Source organism: Mirounga angustirostris, unplaced genomic scaffold (genome assembly GCF_029215605.1).
Source record: "Mirounga angustirostris isolate CCGP_5_RB_7025 unplaced genomic scaffold, mMirAng1.0.hap1 SCAF_11, whole genome shotgun sequence".
NCBI lineage: Eukaryota > Metazoa > Chordata > Mammalia > Carnivora > Phocidae > Mirounga > Mirounga angustirostris.
In genome coordinates, this window is record NW_026991719.1 from 81,350,192 (window position 1) to 81,376,750 (window position 26,559).

The 26,559-nt window shown below is 41.7% G+C and overlaps 2 protein-coding genes across 5 annotated transcripts in view; both read left to right on the forward strand.

Moving 5' to 3' along the window:
- Window positions 1-26,559, forward strand: part of LOC123848316 (armadillo repeat-containing X-linked protein 1) — an 88,560-nt gene that overhangs the window by 52,227 nt on the left and 9,774 nt on the right. The window contains exon 9 of one of the 4 annotated variants that reach the window (XM_064574373.1): window positions 20,065-20,203. The exons of 2 other annotated variants lie outside the window; for them this stretch is intronic. The gene's annotated coding sequence lies outside the window, so the exon portion shown is untranslated. Of the gene's footprint in view, window positions 1-13,169; window positions 17,739-20,064; window positions 20,204-26,559 lie in introns of those variants that run through there. One more of the 4 variants, XM_064574375.1, reaches the window with a different exon arrangement.
- Window positions 19,445-20,107, forward strand: LOC135361867 (protein ARMCX6-like). The gene is made up of 2 exons (XM_064573597.1): window positions 19,445-19,451; window positions 19,551-20,107. The coding sequence occupies exons 1-2, from the start codon at window positions 19,445-19,447 to the stop codon at window positions 20,105-20,107; spliced, it is 564 nt and encodes a 187-aa protein (XP_064429667.1).

Here is a 26,559-nt window from a genome sequence, read left to right on the forward strand (position 1 = left end):
TTCTTGTTCTTTCTTTTGTTAATGTATTGTATCACATTGATTGATTTGCGGATGTTGAACCAACCTTGCAGCCCAGGGATAAATTCCACTTGGTCGTGGTGAATAATCCTTTTAATGTACTGTTGGATCCTATTGGCTAGTATTTTGGTAAGAATTTTTGCATCCATGTTCATCAGGGATATTGGTCTGTAATTCTCATTTTTGATGGGGTTGTGATCTCTCCTCTTTCATTCATGATTTTGTTGATTTGGGTCATTTCTCTTTTCTTTTTGATAAGTCTGGCCAGGGGTTTATCAATCTTGTTAATTCTTTCAAAGAACTAGCTCCTAGTTTCGTTGATCTGTTCTACTGTTCTTTTAGTTTATATTTCATTGATGTCTGCTCTGATCTTTAATATTTCTCTTCTCTTGCTGGGTTTAGGCTTTATTTGCTGTTCTTTCTCCAGCTCCTTTAGGTGTAGGGTTAGGTTGTGTATTTGAGACCTTTCTTGTTTCTTGAGAAAGGCTTGTGTTGCTATATACTTTCGTTTTAGGACTGCATTTGCTGCATCCCAAAGATTTTGAATAGTTGTGTTTTCATTTTCATTGGTTTCCATGTATTTTTTTAATTCTTCTTTAATTTCCTGGTTGACCCATTCATTCTTCAGTAGGATGCTCTTTAGCCTCCATGTATTTGAGTTCTTTCCGACTTTCCTCTTGTGATTGAGTTCTAGTTTCAAAGCATTGTGGTCTGAAAATAGGCAGGGAATGATCCCAATCTTTTGGTACTGGTTGAGACCTGATTTATGACCTAGGATGTGATCGATTCTGGAGAATGTTCCATGGACACTAGAGAAGAATGTGTATTCCGTTGCTTTGGGGTGGAATGTTCTGAATATGTCTGTGAAGTCCATTTGGTCCAGTGTGTCCTTTAAAGTCTTTATTTCCTTGTTGATCTTTTGCTTAAACGATCTGTCCATTTCAGTGAGGGGGGTGTTAAAGTCCCCCACTATTATTGTATTGTTGTCGATGTGTTTCTTTGCTTTTGTTATTAATTGCCTTATATAATTGGCTGCTCCCATGTTAGGGGCATAGATATTTACAATTGTTAGATCTTCTTGTTGGATAGACCCTTTAAGTAGGATATAATGTCCTTCCTCATCTCTTATTACAGTCTTTGGTTTAAAATCTAATTTGTCTGATATAAGGATTGCCACCCCAGCTTTCTTTTGGTGTCCATTAGCATGGTAAATGGTTTTCCACCCCCTCACTTTCAATCTGGGGGTGTCTTTGGGTCTAAAATGAGTCTCTTGCAGACAGCATATCGATGGGTCTTGTTTTTTAATCCACTCTGATAGCCTGTGTCTTTTGGTTGGGGCATTTAGCCCATTTACATTCAGGGTAACTATTGAAAGATAGGAATTTAGTGCCATTGTATTGCCTGTAAGGTGACTGTTACCGTATGTTGTCTGTGTTCCTTTCTGGTCTATCCTGCTTTTAGGGTCTCTCTTTGCTTAGAGGACCCCTTTCAAGATTTCCTGTAGGGCTGGTTTTGTGTTTGCAAATTCCTTTAGTTTTTGTTTGTCCTGGAAGCTTTTTATCTCTCCTTCAATTTTCAATGACAGCCTAGCTGGATAGAGTATTCTTGGCTGCATATTTTTCTCATTTAGTGCTCTGAATAGATCCTGCCAGTCCTTTCTGGCCTGCCAGGTCTCTGTGGATAGGTCTGTTGCCAATCTAATGTTTCTACCACTGTAGGTTACACATCTCTTCTCCCGAGCTGCTCTCAGGATTTTCTCTTTGTCTCTGAGACTCGTAAGTTTTACTATTAGATGTCAGGGTGTTGACCTATTTTTATTGATTTTGAGAGGGGTTCTCTGTGCTTCCTGGGTTTTGATGCCTGTTTCCTTCCCCAAATTAGGGAAGTTCTCTGCTATAATTTGCTCCAATATCCCTTCTGCCCCTCTCTCTCTTTCTTCTTCTTCTGGGATCCCAATTATTCTAATGTTGTTTTGTCTTATGGTATCGCTTGTCTCCCAAATTCTGCCCTCGTGATCCAGTAGTTGTTTATCTCTCTTTTTCTCAGCTTCTTTATTTTCCATCATTTGGTCTTCTATATTACTGATTCTCTCTTCTGCCTCATTTATCCTAGCAGTTAGCACCCCCATTTTTGATTGCACCTCATTAATAGCCTTTTTGATTTCTACTTGGTTGGATTTTAGTTCTTTTACTTCTCCAGAAAGGGTTCTCTAATAACTTCCATATTTTTTTCAAGCCCAGCTAGTATCTTTAAAGTGATGATTCTGAACTCTAGATCTGACATCGTACTAATGTCCATATTGAGTAGGTCCCTGGCAGTCGGTACTACCTCTTGTTCTTTTTGTTGAGGTGATTTTTTCCATCTTGTCATTTTGTGCAGAGGAGAATAGATTAATGAGAGAACAAAATGCTAGCAGAGTAACAATGTCCCCAGAAAATATACTCTAAACAAATCAGAAAAGACCTGAAGCAGTGGAAAAAGAAATGGAAAGAGAGAAAAAAGTAAAAGAAAAAAAAAGAAAAAGAAAAAGATAAAAACAAACAAAAACAAACAAAACAAAACAACAACAACAAAAAAACCCAGAATGTGATCAAATATGATCAGGCTGGTATATAGATCAGTGCCACACACTAGATTTGGGGTGTATTTTGGTCTTTTAGAAGAAAGTGCCTCCCAAAATTTTAAAGAAAGAAAAATTTATATATGTACAAAAATAAGGGTTGATATGATGAAGAGATGGAATATGACTGTAAAGATGGAAATTATAAAAAATTTTATAAAAGGAATTGATAAGAAGTTGTTTGAAAAAAGAAAGAAGAGGATTAAAAAAAGAAAAAAGAAAAAAGAAAAAAAAGGGAGAGAATGTGATCAGGCAGGGGAATAGAAAACACCATATACTAGAGATTTAGGGTATATTTTAATCTGTTAGAAGAAACTATCTCAAAATTTTAAAGAGAGAACTTATATATATATGCCAAAAATACGGGTAACTACTATAAAGGGATAGAATATGACTCTAAAAATGAAAAATAAAAATGTTTTTTTAAAAAGGGACTGATAAGATTTGGTTGAAAAAGAGAAAAAGGAAAATTCAAAAAAAAAAAAAGACAGTTAAAAAAAAATTAACTTTGAAAGACTAAAGAATCATGGGGAAAAGCCATGAATTCTGTGTGCATTATTCCCCTAGTGCTGGAGTTCTGCCGTTCTCATTGATCAGTAAACTTGGTCTTGGCTGGCTGTTTTCGTTGATCTTCTGGGGAGGGGCCTGTTGCCGTGGTTTCCAAATGTCTTTGCCGGAGGCGGAATTGCCCCGCCCTTGCCCCTTCCCGGCTAAGTAATCTGCTCGGGTTTGCTCTCCGTTCCCTGCGAGCTTTCCGTACAGCTTTGGGGGCGGAGAGTGAAAATGGTGGCCTCCCAATCTCTGTCCTGGAGGAGCCGAGAACTCGGGGCCCCGCTCCTCAGTGAGCCCCCAGAGAAAAGCCATCAGTCACTCCCCTCTCCCCGGTCTCCGGCTGCACTCCGTGCTCTCCCGGCCTGTGACCGCGCGTTTCTATCTCTGGCACCCGACCCCGGGTGAAGTCTCCAAACCCAGCAGCTCCCTGTGGTGCACTCCCGCGCGGCTCCTCCCGGGGGAGGAAGGTGAGTCTCCCGGATCTGCCGCTTGTTGGGTCCCTGCTGGAGGAGCAGTGGCCCGACTGTGCCGCGGATCACGGTTTATGGCAACCCCGAGCTGAGAGTCCGCGTCTGGGCTCCGCCTCTGCCGCCGGCTTCCCTGCTCCGTTACCTGGGAGCTCTGCCACACTCAGGCACCCCCGGTCTTTCTGTGACCCCGAGGGTCCTGAGACCACACTGTCCCGGAGGGTTCCACCCCCCGCTTAGCCACCAGAGTGACGTCCCTCAGCGGAGCAGACTTTTAAAAGTTCCGATTTTATGCTCCGCGGCTCTATCACTTGCCAGAAGCGGCCGACGGAGGCCCCTCCCCCGCCGTCTATCCTCCCGAATACCGCCTCAGATTCACTTCTCCACACGTCCTACCTTCCAGAAAGTGGTCGCTTTTCTGATGAGAGAGTTGTTGCTCTTCTTTTCTTCGATCTCCTGTTGAGTTTGTGGGTGTTCAGAATGGTTTGATCCCTATCCAGCTGAATTCCTGAGACCAGATGAAATCCAGGTCACCTACTCCTCCGCCATCTTGCTCCGCCCTGGAATTTATTTTTATATATGGGGTGACGTAAGGGTCAAGATTCCATTTTTTCCCCATAAGGATATCCAACTGACCCAGCACCATTTCTTGAGAAGATCACTCCGCACTCTACTACAGTGTCACATTTGTGATAAATTGTTGCCATATATTTATGAGTCTGTCTCTGCATTTGCTATTCTGTCCATTGGTCTCTTTGTTTATCCTTGCACCAATGTCCTGAAATCCTGTCCTAATTACTATAGCTTTTAATATATCTTAATATTTGGTAGTATGAATCCACCCTTATTGTTCTTTTTCAGAATGTCTTGGTTATTCTTGGTGCTTTGCATTTCCATATTGATTATTGAAATAAGCTTGCCAATTTACACTCATATTAGTTCAGATTTGTACACATTTTGTTAGAATGACTCTTAGGATATTTGGTCTTTCAATGCTATTTTAGATGGCTTCATTTTAAAATTTTCATTTTCTAATTGTTCGCTCTTGGTATATAGGAATAGAGCTGATTTTAAAAAGTATATTTACTACTGGGCATTTACTCCAAAGATAAAGATGTAGTGAAAAGAAGGAGCACATGCACCCAAACGTTCATAGCAGCAATGTCCACAGTAGCCAAACTGTGGACAGAGTCGAGATGTCCTTCAACAGATGAATGGATAAAGAAGATGTGGTTCATATATACAATGGAATATTACTCAGCCATCAGAAAAGATGAATATCAAAAAAGAAAAAAGAAAGAAAAGATGAATATCTACCGTTTACATCGATATGGATGGAACTGGAGGGTGTTATGCTAAGTGAAATAAGTCAATTAGAGAAAGTTATCGTATGGTTTTACTCATATGTGGAACATAAGGAATAGTGAAGAGGACAATAGGGGAAGGGAGGGAAAACTGAAGGGGAAGAAATAAGAGAGGGAGACGAACCATATGAGACTCTTGACTCTGGGAAACAGAATGAGGGTTGTGGAAAGGAGGTGGGTGGCGGGATGGGGTAACTCAGTGATGGGCAATAAAGAGGGCATGTGATGTGATGAGCACTGGGTGTTATAGGCAAGTAATGAATCATTGAACATTATATCAAAAACTAATGATGTGCTATATGTTAGCTAATCGAATTTAAACAAAAAATTTTAAAAAACTATACTGCCATTGTGTTGAGTGGACTTGTAATCATTTATTAATTTTTATAGTTTATTTATAGATTCTTTTGGATTTTCTACATTGCAATAATTTTGTATGTGAATTATGATTGTTTTTTTTTCAATTATTGTTCCTTTTATTTAGTTTTTTCTTCCCTGATTGTACTGTCTAGCATCCCCAGTATGGTGATGAATAAAAGTGGTAATAGTGGCCATCATTTTCTTGTTAACTAATCTCAGGTGGAAAGTTCTCAATATTTCAATATTAACTATGATATTTGTTTTTGTAGATAGCATTTATCAAATTATAGAAGTTCTCTTTTATTTCTGGTTTCCTAAGAGTTTTAAGTCATGAATGGGGGTTGAATTTTATCAAATGCCTCTTCTGCATCCATGGAGATGTTTATGTAAGTTTTTCCCTCTAATTACAATAATGTGGCAAATTATATTGATTGATTTTTTTAAAACGGGTTTTTATTTTATTTTTTTAAGAGCAAGATTATGCAAGTGGGGGGAGGGGAGGGGCAGAGGGAAAGAGAGAATCTTAAGCAGGCTCCATGCTCAGTGAGGAGCCCCATGCAGGGCTCCATCTCACAACCCTAAGATCATGACTTGAGCCGAAATTAAGAGTTGGATGCTTAACTGACTGAGCCACCCAGGCGCCCCTATATTGATTGATTTTTAAATGTTAATTTAAGCTTTCATTTTTAGAAGAAACTCAACTTGATTATTATGTATTATCTGTTTTGTATATCACTCAATTTGGTTTGCTCTTATTTGGTTTGAATTTTTTGCATCTATGTTCATAAAAGCGATTATCCTGTAATATTATTTTTTGTAATATTCTTTTTTTAAAAGATTTTATTTATTTGAGAGAGGGAGAGAGCACAAGTGGAGGGAGGTAGGTGAAGGGGCAAAGGGAGAGGGAGAAGCAGACTCCCTGCTGGGCAGGGAGCCTGATGCGGGTGGGGCTCCATCCCAGGACCCTGAGATCATGGCCTGAGCCAGAGGCAGATGCTTAACCCACTGAGCCACCCATATTTTTTGTAATATTTTTCAGGTTTGGTATCATATATTTGTGTTTGGATCATAAAACAAGGTGGGTAGTAAGATAGATAATTTTATGTGTCAACTTGGCTAGGCCACAGTACCCAGATATTTGGCCAAACACCAGTCTGGATGTTGCTGTGAAATTATTTTTTAGATAAGATTATCATTTAAATCAGTAGACTTTGAATGAAGCAGATCATTCACCCATCATGTGAGTGGGCCTAATCCAATGAGTTGCAGGCCTTGAGAGAAAATGACTGAGGTGCTTTGAGGAAGAGGGAATTCTTTTTCCGGATTGTCTTCAGACTCATTCTGGGACATCAACTCTTTCCTGAGTCTCTAGCCTTCTGGTGCACACTATAGATTTTAGATTTGGCAACTTCCACAATTGCATGAGCCAATTCCTAAGAGTAAAATCTCTCTATATATTTCTCTATTTCATCTATATCTATATCCATATCTATTTATCTCTATATACCTCCTATTGATTTTGTTCTGAGGAGAATCCTGATTCTTCTTCTTTTCTTCAGAAGATTTTCTATAAAATATGATTTTTTTCTTTAAATATTTGGATAAATTTATCTGCTTGCTCCATCAATTACTAAGCTAGGTATATTAAATCCTCTATGATTGTGAATTTGTCTCTTTCACCTTTAAGTCTATCCATTTTGCTTCATATATTTTAATTTATGTTATAGTTACATCAAAATTTAGAATTGTTGTATCTCCTTGGTTGATTGACCCTTTTATCACTATAAAATTCTCTCCTCCATCCCAAGTAACTCCTCTTGTCTTTCTTTTGGTTAAAATTTGTATAGTGTATTTGTTTCCATTTGTTTACTTTAGATATTTATGTGTTCCTATACTTAAGTTGCATCTCTTATAAGCAAAATACAATTGGATTTTGGTTTTTGTCCAGTGTAACACTCTTATTTTTCCAATTGGAGTATTTGTTTTATTTATATATATATATATATTTTTATTTACTCCTCACTTTATTTACTCCATTTGTGTTCAATTACTGAAATGTTTGTGTCTACCAACTTAAAAAAATTTTGAATACAAGTTCCTTATAAGATATGTGTTTGGCAAATATTTTCTCCTAGTCTGTCTGTGGTCTGTCTTTTCATTCTCTTTTGCAGAGCAGAAGTTTTTATTTTAGTAAATAAGTCCAACTTACCAATTTTTCTTTCGTGAGTCATGTTTTTGGTGTTGTCTCTGAAAGTTCATCATTGAACCCAAGGTTACCTGAATTTTCTCCTATGTTATCTTCTAGAAGTTTCATAGTTTCGCATTTTGCATTTGCGTATATGGTCCATTTGGGGTTAATTTTGTGAAAAGGGTAATAATATCTGTGTCTAGATTCTTTTTTTCTTTTTGTCACTGATCCATTTGAATATTCTGTCACAATACCATGCTGTGTTGATTACTGTACCTTCATAGTAAATCCTGAGGTAAGGTAGTGTCAACCTCTGACTTTGTTCTTCAGTATTGTGTTGGCTACTCTTTTGCATTTCCATATAAATTTTAGAATCAGTTTCTTGATAACCACAAAATAACTTGCTAGGATTTTGATTGGGATTAAATTGAATGTGTGGGTCAAATTGGGAAGAACCAATGTCTTAACAATTCTGAGTCTTCCTATCCACGATCATGGAATATCTCTTCAGTTACTTACATCTTGTTTGATTTCCTTCTACAGAGTTTTGTAGTTTTCCTCATATAGATCCTGTATAAATTTCATTAGATTTATGCCTAAATATTTCTTGTTTTTGGTGTTAACGTGAACAGTGTTGCATTTTTTTTAAAGATTTTATTTATTTATTCATGATAGACAGAGAGGGAGAGAGAGAGAGAGAGAGAAACAGAGGGAGAAGCAGGCTCCCAAGGAGCAGGGAGCCTGATGCGGGACTCGATCCCAGGACCCTGGGATCATGACCTGAGCCGAAGGCAGACGTTTAACCATCTGAGCTACCCAGGTGCCCCAGTGTTGCATTTTTAATTTAGCTTTCTAATTGTCCATTGCCAGTATATAGGAAAACAGTTGAGTTATGTATATAAACTTTGTGTCCTTCAACCTTGCTATAATTGCCTGTTAGTTTCAGTTTTTGGGTTGATTCCTAGGAATTTTTTTATATAGACAGTCATATTATCTGCAAAACAAAGAGAAGGCATTTGTTCCTCTCCAATCTGTGTGCATTTTATTTCTTTTTCTTGTATTATTATACTTCAAGTACAATGTTGAATAGGAGTGGTGGGGGGGGGGGTATCCTTGTTTTGCTCCCAATCTTAGGATGGAAGTATGTAGTTTCTTACCATTAAATATAATGTTCAAGGTGTAGTTTCTCTGTAGATGTTCTTTATAAAGGTGAAATTCTTTTCTATTCCTAGTTTTCTGAAAGTTTTTAAAATCATTAATGGGTGTTGGATTTTGTCAAATGCTCTTTCTACATCTATTGATATGATCATATGAATGTTCTTTAGCTTGTAGATGTGATGGATTACATTAATTGATTTTCTGATGTTGAATCAGCCTTCATACTTGTAATAAGTAACCACTTGTTTATTCTTTTTATATGTTGCTGCATTTGATTTGCTAATATTTTGTTGAAGATTTTTGCATCAATGTTTATGGAAAATATTGGTTTATAGATTTTCTTTCTTGTAATGCTGTTAGTTTTTACATTAGGGTAATGCTGGCTTCATAGAGTGAGTTAAGAAGTGTTCCCTCTGAAGGTGCCTGGGTGACTCAGTTGGTTGACTCTTGATTTGGGCTAAGGTCATGATGTCAGTGTTGTGAGATCGAGCCCTGTGTTGGGCTCTGAGCTCAGTGCAGAATCTGCTTGAGATTCACTCTCCTCTTCTCTCTCTGTCCCTCCCCCCACTGGTGTGCTCTCTCTCTCTTTCTCTGAAATAAATAAATAAATAAATAAATAAATAAATAAATAAATAAATAAATAAATAAATATTTTTAAAGAAGTGTTCCCTTTGCATCTATTTTCTGGAAGAGATTATAAAGAATTGGTATAATTTCTTTTTTAAATGTTTGGTATAATTCACCAATGAAATCACTGATACCTAGTCCTTTCTTTTTTGGAAAGGTATTAATTATTGATTCTGTTACTTCAATATATAAATAGGCCTATTTAGATAATCTATTTTTCCTTGTGTGAATTTTTGGTAATTTGTGTCCCTCGAGGAATTAGTCCACTTTATTTATGTTATCCAATTTGTGGGTATAGAATTTTTCATAATATTCCTTTATTATCCATTTAATATCTACAGAATCAATAGTGATGACCCGTCTTTCATTTCCAATATTAATAATTTGTATCTTCTCTCTTTTTTTCTTGGTTAGCCTGGCTAGAGGTTATTCAATTTCATTGATCCTCTCAAAGAACCAGCTTTTGGTTTCAGTGATTTACTCTATTGTTTTCTATTTTCTAATTTTATTAATTTCTACTCAGATTTTGATTATTTCTTCTCTTCTGCTTGCCTTATGCTCTTTTTGCTCTTCTTTTCCTAGTTTTTGAAGGTGGTAGTTTATAGATTTTATATCTTTCTTGTTTTCTAAATATATGCATGCATTAAATTCCATAAATTTCTTCTAAGCACTGTTTTCATTGTGTACCACAATTTTTGATAAGTTGCATTTTCACTTTTATTTAGTTAAAAATATTTTAAAATATGGTGCCTGGGTGGTTCAGGTCCTGGGATCAAGTCCCATGTTGGGCTCCCTGCTCAGCAGGGAAGTCTGCTTCTCCCTCTCCTTCTGCTGCTGCTCTCTCTCTCTCTGTCAAATAGATAAATAAAATCTTTAAAAAATGTTTTAAAATTTCTCTTGAGACTTCTTCTTTGACCCAGGTTTTATTTAGTAGTGTTGTTTTATCTCCAAATATTTTGAGATTTTGCAGCGATCTTTCTGTTATTGATTCTTAGTTTAATTCCAGGGGATCTGAGAGGATACTTTGTATGTTTCTACTCTTTTAAACTTGTTAAGATGTGTTTTTGGCCTAAAATGTGATCTATCTTGGTGAATATTTCATGTGAGCTTAAGAAGTATGAAGTATTCTACAAATGTTAATTTAGATCTGGTTGATTAATGGTATTTTTTCTCCCCCTTTACATGAAACAGGATGTCTAGAATGGGGCTGGAGCTGGCCAGTTGTTTGTCCCCTGGATCAGATAAGAAAAAGTAGCTTCTCTTTCAGGACAGCCCTGTTAGGAAGAACACTCTGGACATATTTCAGAATGGTTACTTTTCCCCTGACCACAATTTAAAATGGTTATTTTCTCCTTCCCCTGCCAGAAACAAGAGGGGATTTTTCTCTAATCTTTGTTGTGATAACTTGTTGGGGTTTCTTGAGGTAAAATCAGTGAAAGTGTGGCACTCCCCCTTTAAAACGCTCCCCCATGAATTTTCACTGTTAAGTTAGTACACACTCAGCCTCTAGCAATTCATCAAAGTTACTACTTAAGTGTTCTAACCAGTTATTGGCTCCAGAGGCTTCTGCTTCAAGTAAGCTCGTCTCACCTGTGATTCTGCCTATATCTCCAGATTTTGGGGGTGTTGGTTTGTCCTGTCACCTCAGTTCTCTGATAAATCTTACAAAAGTTGTTGATTTTCTATTTTTTTAGCATTTTTTCTTATTGTGAGGAGGGTGGTGAAGACTTCCAAGCTCTTAGTATGTTGGAGTTGGAAGTAAAAGTCACTATTATATTTTTTAGTTTTAGAATTTCCATTTGACTGCCCCCGCCCCCATTTCAGTTCATGGATGAAATTGTCCATCTTGTCACCTATTTTCTTGAACATATTAATTATAATTATTTTAAAGTCTATGCCTGATACATCCAATAGCTTAATCTCATATAAGTCTATTTCTTTTGTCTATTTTTTCTTCTCTTGATTTCTTTTTCTCCTTTTAAAAATAATTTCCATTGTCATGTCTCTCAGTGTGCTTTTGTTCTAATGTTGAACATTATGAGAGAAAAATTCTAGAAAATTGAGATGACATTTTCTTAATTTGTAGAGGATTTTCTTTCTCTTTGCAAAGGCAGTATAGGAGTAAATTAGCTTAAGCGAATCAAGAATTGAACTATTTTGAGGTTGGATTTCAATCTTTGTCAGAACTATTCTATTTCCAGTTCACCCTTACTTCTAGGGTGTAATCCTTCAGGGGTACTAACTGACAGCCTGGGGTTTTTATCACTTCCTCCAACCTTGGAAGTCCCCAAACTCCAATTTTTATATTTCCCCTGTACTTTGAAGGTGCCAATAACTCTGTTTATCTTCCCAGCCTCTTAATTGCCTATTTCTACTTGGCTTCTTTGCTTCTAGCTCTACACCTATTAAGAATTGGTGAGTACATCAAGGAGAAAATTAACTCAGATGGCCCATTTCATTTCTTTGTAATTTCCTTTTCTCCAGGATATTAGCCCATCAAACCCTGGCTGTCTAGTTGGCTCTGAGTTCTAGATTTTAATCTACATTTAGCTCTGTGTAACTGCTGAAAGCTCTATTCAAGTTTCTGCCTCTTCACAGCTTCTTTTCAGCCTCTTCACCTGTGTTGATAATGAACTGGTCAATGCCTCAAGGGGAAAATAGATGTAAAATGTCAGTTTTGCTTCATTAAGTTTCCCTTTTTTTTTTTTAAAGATTTTATTTATTTATTTGACAGAGAGAGAGAGAGAACAAGTAGGCAGAGAGGCAGGCAGAGGGAGAGGGAGAAGCAGGCTCCCCGCCGAGCAGGGAGCCCGATGCGGGGCTCGATCCCAGGACCCTGGGATCATGACCTGAGCAGAAGGCAGTGGCTTAACCAACTGAGCCACCCAGGTGCCCCTTAAGTTTCCCTTCTCTCCAGGATTTTGATACCTCAATCCTGGTTGCTTTGGAAGCTCTCTGATGTCTTTCAATAATTTAATCTGTTTAAATACCATAACTATTTTTCAGCTTTTCTTGTCCTAAGTGGGAGGATTAGTCTTCTATTAGTAGGTCATTATAGCCAGGAGCAGAGTATCTTTCACAACTTCGAGCATAATATTTTCATTACCATCCCATGCAAAATGTTTTCTAATTGTAATTATAATGTCTTCTTTGACCCATGGGTGATTTAGAAATGTATTTCCTAATCCCAAAAAATATGTGGACTTTTAGTTGCATTTTTATTATTGATTTTTAGTTAACTGTGCCATGGTTGAAGAACATACTCTGTATGATTTTAATCTTTTTGAAATGTTAAAACTTGATGTATGGCCCAGGATATGGTCAATTTTTATACATGTTCCATATGTTTTTAAAAATAATGTATCTTTTTTAGTTGTTGAGTATAGCTTTATACCAACCAAAGTCTGAACTAATTAGGTCAAGTTTGCTAATCATGTTCAAGTCTTTTATATCTCTGCTATTTTTATTTGCTTATTCTGTCAGCTATGAAAAGAGATGTTAAAATTTCCCACTCTATTATTTTTTGTAGTTCTGTCCATTTCTGTTTTATATATTTTGAAACTATGTTATTAGCTGCATACAAATTTAGATTTGTTACATCTTTCTGGTGAATTATACATTTTTTTTTTCTCATGAAGTATCCCTTTATATCTGTAGTAATGCTTTTTGGTGTAAAGCCCATTTTATTTGATGTTAGTATCTCTTTACTTACTTTTAGTTAGTGTTTTCATAGTATATATTTTCCATTTTTACACTTTCAAACTTTATGTTAAAGTTTTTTTTTTTTCTAAAGATTTTATTTATTTATTTGTCAGAGAGAAAGGAAGCACAAGCAGGGGCATCGGCAGGCAGAGGGAGAGAGAGAAGCAGACTCCCCGCTGAGCAAGGAGCCTGATGCTGGACTTGATCCCAGGACCCCGGGATCATGACCTGAGCCAAAGGCAGATGCTTAACCGACTGAATCACCCAAGTGTCCCTCTATATGTTAAAGTTTTTAGGTGTATCTTTTGTGAACAGCATCTAGCTGGGTTTTGTTATTTTTATCCAATATTACAATATTTGTGTTTGAATGGAAGCATTTAGTCTGTTTTTATTTAATGTAATTTCTGATACATTTAGAGTTTAATTTCTTAACTTATTCAGTGATTTCTATTTGACCTGCCTACTTTATGTCCCAATTTCTTTCTTATCTTCTTTTGGAATTACTGAATTTTTTTTATTATTCCTTTTTCCTCTATTACCTTGATAGTTGCACTAATTTACTATTATTTAGTAATTACCCTATATATTACAGAATACATTTTTGACTTTCTAAAGTTTACTATGAATTGGCCCTTTTACCCTTTTCCCAGACAACTCACAGGATTTAAAATGCTAACTCCACTTACCCTCATCTCAATATTTATGCCATTGTTGTCATGCATTCCAACTGTCTATATGTTTTCAACCTAATTCTCTTTATATTTCAAAATTTTAAGAATTCTTACAATTGTTTCATATAGTCAAGACTCACATATTTACACTTTCCTTTGTGCTTCTTGTCTTCCTGCTTTGAAGAAAGATAAGTTTTCATTATGCCTGAAGAACAACTTTTAGTATTTTTTCTAGTATGAATTTGCTACTGATATATATATATATATATTTTTGTCTGAGAATGCCTTGATTTCACTGATACAGGTAAAGGATATTGTCTATGGGAATATAAATCTGTGTCCCTCTTAATGGTGAATTACATTGGCATTAATTTCCTTTCAGCACTTTAATAATATTCTTCCATTGTCTGGCTGTATTTTTCCTGTTGAGAAGTTAGCTATCAGTCTAATTGTTGCTCCTTTGAAGGTAATCTAAGTTTTTTATTTTACAGCTACTTTATTTATTTATTTATTTATTTATTTATTTATTTATTTATTTATGTAGTTATTTATTTTTATTATGTTCAGTTAGCCAGCATATAGTACATCATAAGTTTTTGATGTAGTGTTCAACGATTCATTAGTTTCATATAACACCCAGTGCTCATCACAACACGTACCCTCCTTAATACTCATCATGTGGCTACCCCCTCCTCCTCCCCCCTCCCCTCTGTAACCCTGTTTGTTTCCCGGAGTCCAGAGTCTCTCATGGTTCGTCTCCCTCTCTGATTTCTTCCCATTCAGTTTTCCTTCCCTTCCCCTGTGGTCCTCCGCTCTATTCCCTATGTTTCACATATGAGTGAAACCATATGATAATTGTCTTTCTCTGCTTGACTCATTTCACTTAGCATAATCCCTTCCGGTTCCATCCATGTCAATGCAAATGGTGGGTATTCATGCTTTCTGATGGCTGAGTAATATTCCATTGTATATATGGACCACATCTTCTTTTTTTTAATAGATTTTATTTATTTGACACAGAGAGAGAGATCACAAGTAGGCTAAGAGGCAGGCAGAGGGAGAGGGAGAAGCAGACTCCCCACTGAGCAAGGAGCTCAATGCACGGCTCGATCCCAGAACCCTGAGATCATGACCTGAGCTGAAGGCAGATGCTCAACCGACTGAGCCACCCAGGTGCCCCTGTACCACATCTTCTTTTTTTTTTTTTTTTAGATTTTATTTATTTATTTGAGAGAGAGAGAATGAGAGACAGAGAGCATGAGAGGGAGGAGGGTCAGAGGGAGAAGCAGGCTCCCTGCCGAGCAGGGAGCCCGATGCGGGACTCGATCCCGGGACTCCAGGATCATGACCTGAGCCGAAGGCAGTCGCTTAACCAACTGAGCCACCCAGGCACCCCCACATCTTCTTTATCCATTCATCTGTTGAAAAGCATCTCAGCTCCTTCTACAGTTTGGCTATTGTGGACATTGCTGATATGAACATTGGGGTGCATGTGCCCCTTCTTTTTACTACATCTGTATCTTTGGCGTAAATACCTAGTAGTGCAATCGCTGAACACTTTAAGGTATTTTCCTTGTCTTTGGTTTTCAGGAGTTTAATATGAATAGGTGTGATTTTCTATAATTTATCTTGTTTCAGATTTGAAGTACTTCTTATATGTGGCTTCATGTTTCGCAAAGTTCAGAAAATTCTCAACCATTATTTCTTCAGATATTACTTCTGTCTCATTCATTCTCTCCTCTCTTCTTAAATTTCTTTTTTCCTCTTTTCCTAAATTTCAAGTACACATATGTTAAACCTACTCTCTGTATTCTCTGTCTCTTACCCATACTTAATTTTTTCATTCTTTTGTTACTCTGGGGTTTATTCTAGATCATTTCTTTCAACCTACCTTCCTGTTCAATAATTTTCTCTTTGTCTATATGTACTCTGTTGTTAAATCCATCTATTCAGTTTTTTTTCCCCAGTTGGTCATGGAGCCCAATGCAGGGCTTGAACTCGTGACCCTGAGATTAAGACCTGAGATGAGATCAAGGGTTGGATGCTTAACTGACTGAGCCACGCAGGTGCCCCCCATCTATTCAGTTCTTAATTAAGATTTTTTAATTTTTCATTTCTAGAATTTCTGTTCTATACTTTTTTATAGTTCTCACTTATCTGTAGAAATCCTCTATATCTCCTTAAAGATAGTAAGCATATTTATTTAAAATCTATGTCTGAAAACTCTAATATCTGAGGCCCCAATGAGTCTTTCTCTATTGTCTATCATTTCTGATTATTCCTGTTAATTTTGTCTTGTCTTCTTGTGTACATGGTTGTTTTCTATTTTGTGTCAGATATTGTATTTTATAAAACTTCAGAAATAATTTGAGGATGACACTGTTTCCCTCCAAAGAAAATTTATATTTGTGCTGCTAGGCATCTAGGAGTATTAGAACTCTGGGATTACCTTATTCTAATTTCCAGTGATTGAGATTATTAAAAATTAAACTGATATCCTTGTGACAGCCTGTCTACGTCTTGTTATTCTGGCTCTGAGGTGCAGCTTTTTCAGCATCACGATCTGAAAGACATTGAGCTTCATCAGGTACACTGCTTGGCAAGATTTTGATTATAATATCTGTCTCCCTAGCCTCCATAGGCCATCCAAAATTCTGCATAGCCTCTCAGCAGTCCCCTCACTAACTATATGTGCTCCATTGGGAAAAGTGGCCCTAATATTAAGCTCAACTTCCCCCAGTCCTGTTCTGAGCCAGTTAGTCTTAACCATCTTGTTAGCCCTCTAGTGCCCTCAGGGAAGTTAAAAACTATGTTTGGTTCTGTTTACCCAGATTAGCAGAAGGCTTGGTTTCATTCACTCATCTCTCATTTTTGTAATTCACCATTAAGGACTTTTTGTAAATTTTTGTTAAAGTATACCATATATACAACAAAGTGTACAAATCCTAAGTGTTCATCTCAATAAATTTTCATAAAATGAACAAGAAACAAAACACTAACAGCATAGTGGAAGGTTCCTCCATCCCCCTACCTAGTCAATAATGCATCCCAAGGGTAACCACTATTCAGATTTCTAACACCATAAATTAATTTTGTGTGTGTTCTTTAAACTTTATGTAAATACAGTCACATGGTACATATGCTTTTGTATTTCTTTTGTTAACATAGTCTGTGAGATTAATCCATATTGTTGCATGTATGATATTCATTGCCATTTATGAATATGAACTCCATTTGTGAATATACTGTATTTTATTTATCCACTCTACTGTTGATGGATATTTAGAATGTTTCCAGTTTGGGGTATTATGAATAGTGCTACTATGAACATCCTTATATGTGTCTTTTGGTGAACATATGCATGCATTTCTGTTGTGTGTAAGGTCATCAGTTGTGCATATTTTTGGGCTGAAGACAAAATTAAGATTTGAAGCCTGGAGTGTAGCAAACTAAGCATGGTAAATGCTGCCTTGTGTGGGCCTGTCTGGAAAGCCAGGTGATCTTGCCCAAGAGACAGATTTGTTCATCTCCGTGTCCCATTGACCTTAACAGTTGGCACTGCAGCTAGAATGTGTTTTGTCTTAAATCTTATGCTCAGAAATAACCTTTTAACAAAAGCCACTGCAGAAAACTTCCTAAACACATAAAATCATGTACAATTTTTTTAATCTAGTATTTCCAAGACACAGGAGCAGAGACATTAAATAAATATTTTAAATTTCCCCTTCATGACTTATTTCATGAAATCTGCTTTCTCCTGGATCCAAGAGAGATGATGGATATTAGTGGCTGAGCAGAGGGGGAGTGAAGAGACGGGCTATTGCCCCCTGTATTCTAGAAGAAGACAAAAAATATAAAGAGAAATAGTTGCTCCATGAGAAGATAAATCCCTTCCCTGGAAATTAGAGAAAGACAAATTTTAACAAAATAGAAATTAATTTTCTATTAATTTCTAAAATTAATTAATTTTTCTTTTGGCTTTTAAGAGTGGCAAATAAATGGGTGACAGGTCTGGTGTGCTAGGGGAAGGGAGAGAAGTGGGCACACTCTTGAATCACTGCTGGTGGAAGGGGGAACTTGGGGACCATGGCTCATTGGTGATGTGTATCTCAGGTGACCAAGAATTGTGAAGAGGTGATCTTTTTTGGTCTTGCCATCAGCTTCCTGTTGAACTTAGAGAGATGTGTTTGTATCTGAGTGAAGAAGGAAGAAAACTTCCCTGGTTGGGTGCAGGTTGGTGTGAGAGTGAGCATTACCTGGGGAGACTTGGGGCCAGGGTAGGGTTGGGGGCAGAGACATGAAGGGGTAGAGTCAGATTTCCCTACACCTCCAGGCTACCCACCAGCTCATTTTAGTTCTCTAAATGATGAATGGGGTCAGGGGAAGAGTTGGTGCTGGGATACAGGAGTGAAAGGTGAGAATCATTTGACAGAGTCCTGAATCAGTGAAAGGTAAGAATTGTGGTATATCACCCAGATCTTAAATCTTCACAAAGGACGATCTTTTGGTTTCCTTGTTTGTCTGTAGGGGGCGGCACAACTCAAGGGAAAGGAAGAGAAACAGTATATGATATTTACTAGAAACTGAAGTTTCTTCAAGGAAATGTGGGGCTTGAACTGGCCACAGGGGGGTGGTAGAAGCAAACTTGAAACCAGAGCCCACTCTTCCACTCCCATCCTGTCTTCAAAAAAGAAAGAAAAAAGCAATACTTAATCCCAATCCTTTTTGGCTCCGGGGGGAAGCAGCGACAAAAATCAATGGGACAGAAATGAGGGGTAGGTGGGTGTTTGAGGGGAGAAAGTGAGGTCAAGAGAGTAGCTGGAGGGCAAGGAAATGGAAAAAGTAAGCATTTGGTGGTGGTGGTGGTGGGGGGGGGTGATGAAAGTGTTTGGAGCACAGGGAGGAGGGTGTGCCTGAGACCTACATGGGAGAGATTTGAAAGCTAGAGTTCTCGCTCTGGAGAGAGGGCATTTATGTGCCAGTACATCTACCAATCCCCATTCTTTCTTGCTTACCTGTAGACATAAATTTAGGCAAGGAAGGAAGGAAATTGCTCCACACAGTATGATATCCCGGAGATAAGGGGTGGGGATAAAGATGTCAGAGTCAGGATACAGGGTCCAGAGGCAACTCAGATTCTTCCTCTCCCAATCATTGGTCTCCTTCCTTTTTACTTTGGTGCTGGAAAAGTCAAATGTTGTACCACTGAGGAAACAGGGGAATGAGTTTAAAAGAGGTAAAAGCCAGAGAAGAAACATTTGAAAATTAAGACCCTCAGTGAAGAAAGATAGATATTGATACCCTTGTGTTCTGAGTGTTGACATGTCCATCTGAGGAAACTCAGATAAAATATCTATGTACTTGCATTGCCCCTAGTCCCAGGTTGCATGGCAGTTAGTGCAATTTGTGTCCAGGAAAAGAATGTCCAGCAATCACCACAACTAGATAGCTTTTAGAAGAGGGTGAACCTTCTGTGACTTGCGTAATTGTAGGATGTACTCAAATAGGTGCTTTAGTGAAAACAGGTCTGGAGGTCAGGGGTAGAATTTACTACAGTGTTTACCCACTAATCAGAGGAGGCTGCAACCACATTAAGCTTCAGACAAGGTGAGGACAGTTAAGGGTTCTGAACTTTAGTCAAAGATCTAAAAAAGAAAACACACATACACACACAGATCTAAGAAAAGCAAAGTCCATAGTATGAGGCTGAATGAACCATGAGCAGTAAGAACACAGGGACTCCCAAAGAGCACACTGTCCGAATAATAAAAGAAAATCACCCTTTCCCCAAATAAAATTATCACATTGTTTGTGATGCTTAAGGTGTTACAACTTTCAGGTGTGTACTTGACCTCTCTAAGTGTCCTTTCATTCAGGGGAAAATGTGGTTTGCTCAGCCCAAGGATGCTGGTTTTTCATTTAGCCACGGTATCAATGGTCATTTGACCAGCCTCTCCGTTGTTGGAAGCACCATCCCCACTCCCGACCCCGCTACTAAGGAGAAGGCTTTCTGTGCTCTGGATAACTTGAATGCAAGGGTTGAAAACCAGGGCCAGATTAAGATGTCCATCAATGGAGTGTGTCGGGAGACTGTGTCACATTGCTGCATCTCATTTCTGCAGCAGGCCGGATTCAATTTGTTAATAAGCATGACAGTTATTAATCACATGCTTGCCGAGTCCGTTTCAGACTTGAAGTTCCCTTTGACATCCGAGGGAAGTGGATGTGCCGAGGTTCAGGTTTTGAAACCGTCCATGGGTTTGTCTGAAAAGCCAGTCTTGGCAGGGGAATCGCTGGGTGCCCAAACGCTGCTCTCATTCGTGTCCCTCTTGATCAGGATCGGAAACACACAGGCTCCCCCCGACACCCTGGCCTCTTAGATGGCCGCCTGGAGCGGAGCGGAACCGAACGGGACGGAATCCACCCAAAAGCCTGCTGGTGAACACAGCCCCGTGTTCTCATTCAAAGGGTCTGCAGTGGGTGCTGTTGAAGAGCCAGCCTTAGCCAGTCACCGCATCACAGGGTGCAAGTTACACTTGCTACATGGAGGACCACACTCTTCTGGGCCAGGCAGGGGTCCCCCCAGAGCTCGGAGTCACTTCTTGGTTTTGCAGTCCGCAGGCCGTGTGCGCTGGCGGTTACTCCCTTGCGGCCTCCCTCCTGCGGCAAAGGGATCCTTTCAGCCGCCAGCCGTGGCTGCGGAACATCCTGTAAGAGCAGGGCGAGGGCGGCCTTGCCCGTGGCGGTCTCCCTGCCCAAGCCGGGCCGCTTTGTGGAGACCAGACACGTGTTGGGGCTCGTGCTGAAAACGCATCTGTTGCCGCTTAGGTCGAATTCTTTCCCATTTACTCCTTCTTCTGTGCGAGCTGATGGATGGTGAACCTGTGCGTCCACGAAGGACACGCCCCTTGTCTGTGCTGTACTGACTTAACCTCATCCACCCAGGCCCACGTTTGTATGTATCATCAATAAAGTTGTGCGCTTTGATTGGCGAAAACGAGACGTGGAACTTGTCCCTGAGTTTACAGTCTGCATGCAGAGGAGGACAGAAGTAGGCGACCAACGCTGACTCCCTGGGGCCTATGCTCCCTGACAGGGGCGCGCTTCTGGGCGCTCACAGGAGGCGGGGGCAGAGGTGGGCGGGAGTGCTGAGGATCGGCCTGGAGAAGGGGCTGGGGGCCAGGGGCGGAAGCCAGGGAGCAGAGGTGGGGCTGGTGGAATCAGGACTGCAGGACACAGCACCTGGGAAGCCGGCGGCCCAGTGCCTGGCACCTGGAGCAGGGAAATCCCTCGAGGAAGGGCTTTCTCCTGGACTGCTAGCCTGGGCAGGAAGGGCAGTATCCTTGGGGTCTGTCTACGCATCCCCGGGGACCACCTGGCAGCCCATCGCCGGGCATTCAGTGCCCAGGTCTAGCAACGATGGCTGCCGCTCGCTGCGTGGCCCCTTGGTGTCTCTCTCTCTCTCTCTCTCTCTCTCTCTCTCTCTCTCGTGGCCCCTTGGTGTCCTTCTCTCTCTCTCTCCCTCTCCTCTCTCTCTCTCTCTCTCTCTCTCCTGCGAAGCGGCTGTTAAACCCACTTCCGGGCCCACTCCCTTCCTTGGGACCCCAAGCCCCAGTTGCTGGCAGAGGGAGAAGGGTTGGCCCCCGCTTCCTTCGGGGGAACCTCCTTTCGGCCCTCTCCCCGGTCCCTTCGGGGACCTCCGAGAAGGGGCCCGTGGAGCCCTGCGTGAACTCCCGGTCAGGGTGGTAGGGCAGACGCTGGGGTGCCTGGCAGGGCTATGGCCGGTCCATCGGGAGAGACGTCTCCGTCACCCCCATGCAAGCTCCTGGCCCCCCTGGGAGGAGAGGAGGAGCCCAGCCCTGTGCACGGAACCACTCCGTGGAGCTGGACGACTCAGGCAGCCTCCCCGCTGAGCGCTGCCAGAGCCCTCCCAGCAGCCCGTGGCCCCTGCGTCACCAAAGCCAGCTTCCCTGAGGGGTTTTGACGTGTCAAGCGATGGTGCTCTTCCCCTAAGCCCTGGCCCACAGCACAGGCCACAAGAAGCTTCCCTTGGGCAGGGCTGCCTCTGTGCCTGGTGCCCTCTCCTGGTCTCCCTGGGCTGCTGCTCCGGCCCACGGTGCCCTGGGCATCCGCACTCTGCCTTCTGCATGCTCTCCTCCACACACACCATGGTCGTATTTGTTCCTCCCTCCTCCCGGGCTTTGGGGGGCAGGGGGATTACAACTCTTCAGCTTGTACCCGACCCCGCGCCCTTCGGGCTGACTAGCAGGTACGGGTGCGGGCCGGGTCCCAGGACCATCTCTGGGGAACCTTCCAACCCGCAACGGGGACACCGCCTCTCCCCAGGCACTGGCACCTTGGATGGCCAGCATGTGACTTGTGGTTGCTGTGACAACACACCCCCAGCAGGGCTCTCTCTCTCTCTCTCTCTCTCTCTCTCACACACACACACACACACACACACACACACACACAGACACACACAGCACCCCTCCCCCGGGGGGGCTTCCTCTGCTGGCTGCAGGGCCCTGTCATGTTTCCTAAGAGTTGCTAATGTGACCAGCCCTTTCTCCCAAGCCAGCCTCAGGGGGACTGGGCAGTGTTTCCCAAGCAGGGGTGCCCTGCAGACAGCTCCCACACCCACTTGTCCCAGTGGAGCCTGTTTGGCCAGTGCTGTCTTCAGCGACACCCCTTCATGCTCAGCCTCCTGAAGCACATCACAAAGGCAGAAGATCTCCTTCCTCCTGGCTCGGGGTCCCAAATTAACAGGCACCTCCCCACTCCTCTGCGCTCTGCCGAATCCCCATTCGAGTGCTGCCACAGGCAGTTGTCCCCCCTCTCCGAGGCAGGCCCTTGGCCCTTTGGGGCCACAGCTGACTTCTAACACAGGGAGGGCCTGGAGACTGTCTGCTCATCCCCTGAGCAACTGTCTGTCACAGGGAAGCCCGCTGGCGTCCAAGGGTCTCCAGGGCGGGCCCCGGGCCCAAGGCAAGAGCCTCCGGTGCCTCTGCTGGCACTGCCCTCCCCCAAACACTCCCCCGTGTCGGGTAGCTCAGGCCCCTGGTCTGCCCTTTATGCCTTGGTGGCTTGCTGGGCCAGGCAGGAGCCCTAGGGGCGGGGGAGGGGGTTCGGGAGCATGCCTGCCAGTCAGGGCCCGATGGAGACATTCAGAGGCTGTCAGCCCCAGGAAGACCGTGGTGCACCCCCCCACACACCCACACCTAATCCAGAATGAAACGGCGTGGGGCCACCAACACTGAACGTGCCCACCTGCCTGCTACAGTGAACAGATTCTTTCTGGGCTTCCCCATGGTAAACGTTCGACAAGGGCACCAAAGCTGCAGCTGGTCACACTCCGTGGGCAAGTGCCCCGCCTTGACGGGGCCCGCCCCAGCCTAGCCTGCCTCTTGGGTAAATCTGGGGGCCCGTCCCCGCGGACTGCCTTCCAGCTCCACAAAAGGCCCGGTCTTGCTTCTTACGCATCTCCTGAGCACGTCCACTTTGGGTGCCTGTAGCTACCGGCTGCACACCAACTGCCAGTGCCCTCCCCAGCTTGCCACCTCTCCTGGGGGTCTTGGGATTTGCGCTCCCCCCTCCCCGCCCCCATGAAGGGCACACACAGGAGGTTGCAGACACCCGGCTTCCCGGCCCATACAGCCAGTCTCAGACTCTGCCTCCTCACCGGGACCCCACGCGCGGGTCTCAAAGCCGTTTCCACCACCAACCCCTCACTTTGAAGTGCCACCCACAGACAGGCACGGCCCTCACCAGGTCAATCTCTCAGCTGCCACAGCGCCATTCCTCTTCGAGTTTGACCACTGTGGCCAGGGCTGGCCCCAGGCTCCCTTCGGCAACCCCCCCCCAGTTGGTCTAAGATGCAGATGGGCGCCTCACCACAGTCCAGCACAGTCCCGCAGAGGGTTGGCCAATCCCTTGTCTGCTACACGTGCCCCAGGCGTCACCTCACACTCTGCCACTTGCTTCCTCTCTTTGCTCAGGGCCTCCAGTTCCCCCTGAGGGCAGGCTCCTTCTCCCTTAGTGCCTCTTGTTTCCATGTGTGGCTTAGGCTGCCCTCCCTCATGCCCCGATTACAGAGAGTCTCCCGTATGGTTTCCTAATTCCTTCACACCTTTCCCCTGAAAGGGTCGTCTCACAGATCTCCTTGGAGTTTACCTTTGTGCAAGGTGGGAGGGGTGACCCAACTTCACTTCTTCCCCCAGTGGGTAACAGGTAACCCAGCACCACTTTTTTTTTTTTTTTGTAGTTTTTAATTTTATTATATTATGTTAGTCACCATACAATACATCATTAGTTTTTGATGTAGTGATCCACGATCCATTGTTTTCGTATAACACCCAGTGCTCCATGCAGTACGTGCCCTCCTTAATACCCATCACCGGGCTAACCCATCCCCCCACCCCCCTCCCCTCTAAAACCCTCAGTTTGTTTCTCAGAGTCCATAGTCTCTCATGGTTCATCTCTCCCTCTGATATTCCCCCCTTCATTTTTCCCTTCCTTCTCCATGTCCTCCATGTTATTCCTTATGTTCCACAAATAAGTGAAACCATATGATAATTGACTTTCTCTGCTTGACTTATTTCGCTTAGCAGAATCTCCTCCAGTCCCATCCATGTTGATATAAAAGTTGGGTATTCATCTTTTCTGATGGCTGAGTAATATTCCATTGTATATATGGACCACATCTTCTTTATCCATTCATCTGTTGAAGGGCATCTCGGCTCTTTCCACGGTTTGGCTATTGCGGACATTGCTGCTATGAACATTGGGGTGCATATGGCCCTTCTTGTCACTACATCTGTGTCTTTGGGGTAAATACCCAGGAGTGCAATTGCTGGGTCATAGGGTAGCTCTATTTTTAACTTTTTGAGGCACCTCCACACTGTTTTCCAAAGTGGCTATACCAACTTGCATTCCCACCAACAGTGTAAGAGGGTTCCCCTTTCTCTACAACCTCTCCAACATTTGTTGTTTCTTGCCCTGTCCATTTTTGCCATTCTAAGTGGTGTAAGGTGGTATCTCATGTGGTTTTGATTTGGATTTCCCTGATGGCTAATGATGATGAACATTTTTTCATGTGTCTGTTAGCCATTTGTATGTCTTCTTCAGAGACGTGTCTGTTCATCTCTTCTGCCCACTTTTTGATTTGATTATTTGTTTTTTGGGTGTTGAGTTTGAGAAGTTCTTTATAGATTTTGGATACCAGCCCTTTATCTATAGGGTCATTTGCAAATATCTTCTCCCATTCTGTGGGTTGCCTCTTTGTTTGGTTGACTGTTTCCTTTGCTGTGCAGAAGCTTTTTATCTTGATAAAGTCCCAAAAGTTCATTTTTGCTTTTGTTTCACTAGCTTTTGGAGATGTATCTTGAAAGAAGTTGCTGTGGCCGATGTCAAAGAGGTTACTGCCTATGTCCTCCTCTAGGATTTTGATGGATTCCTGTCTCACATTGAGGTCTTTCATCCACTTTGAGTTTATCTTTGTGCATGGTGTTAGAGAATGGTCGAGTTTCATTCTTCTGCATGTGGCTGTCAAGTTTTCCCAGCACCATTTATTGAAGAGACTGTCTTTTTTCCATTGCATGTTTTTTCCTGCTTTGTCAAAGATTATTTGACCATAGAGTTGGGGGTCCATATCTGAGTTCTCTATTCTGTTCCATTGGTCTGTATGTCTGTTTTTGTGCCAGTACCATGCTGTCTTGGTGATCACAGCTTTGTAATATAGCTTGGAATCGGGCAATGTGATGCCCCCAGCTTTGTTTTTCTTTTTCAACATTTCCTTGGCGATTCGGGGTCTTTTCTGATTCCATACAAATTTTAGGATTGTTTGTTCCAGCACTTTGAAAAATGTCATTGGAATTTTGATCGGGATGGCATTGAAGGTTTAGATTGCTCTGGGTAGCATAGACATTTTAACAATGTTTATTCTTCTGATCCATGAGCATGGAATATTTTTCCATCTTTTTGTGTCTTCTTCAATTTCTTTCATGAGTGTTCTGTAGTTCCTAGAGTATAGATCCTTTACCTCTTTGGTTAGGTTTATTCCGAGGTATCTTATGGTTTTTGGTGCTATTGTAAATGGAATCGTTTCTTTAATTTCTCTTTCTACAGTTGCGTTGTTAGTGTATAAGAAAGCAACTGATTTCTGTGCATTGATTTTGTATCCTGCCACATTACTGAATTGCTGGATGAGTTCTAGTAATTTGGGGGTGGAGTCTTTTGGGTTTTCCACATAAAGTATCATGTCGTCTGCAAAAAGAGAGAGTTTGACTTCTTCTTTGCCAATTTGAATACCTTTTATTTCTTTTTGTTGTCTGATTGCTGTTGCTAGGACTTCTAGTACTATGTTGAACAACAGTGGTGAGAGTGGGCACCCTTGACATGTTCCTGATCTTAAGGGAAAGACTCTCAGCTTTTCCTCATTGAGGATGATATTTGCTGTGGGTTTTTCATAGATGGATTTTATGAGCTTGAGGAATGTTCCCTCTATCCCTATACTCTGGAGAGTTTTAATCAGGAAAGGATGTTGTATTTTGTCAAATGCTTTTTCTGCATCAATTGAGAGGACCATGTGGTTCTTCTCCCTCCTCTTATTAATGTGTTCTATCACACGGATTGATTTGCGAATGTTGAACCACCCTTGCATCCCGGGGATAAATCCCACTTGGTCATGGTGGCTAGCACCACTTCTCACTCCAGTCTCCTGCTGCAGTGTGGTGCATCTGGGAGCCTCATGCACCCAGCCGGGCATCCCCTCTGCGGTTCCCTGGTGTCAAGTCTCCCCGGGGCACACCTTTCTCCCAGGAACCTCTAACTG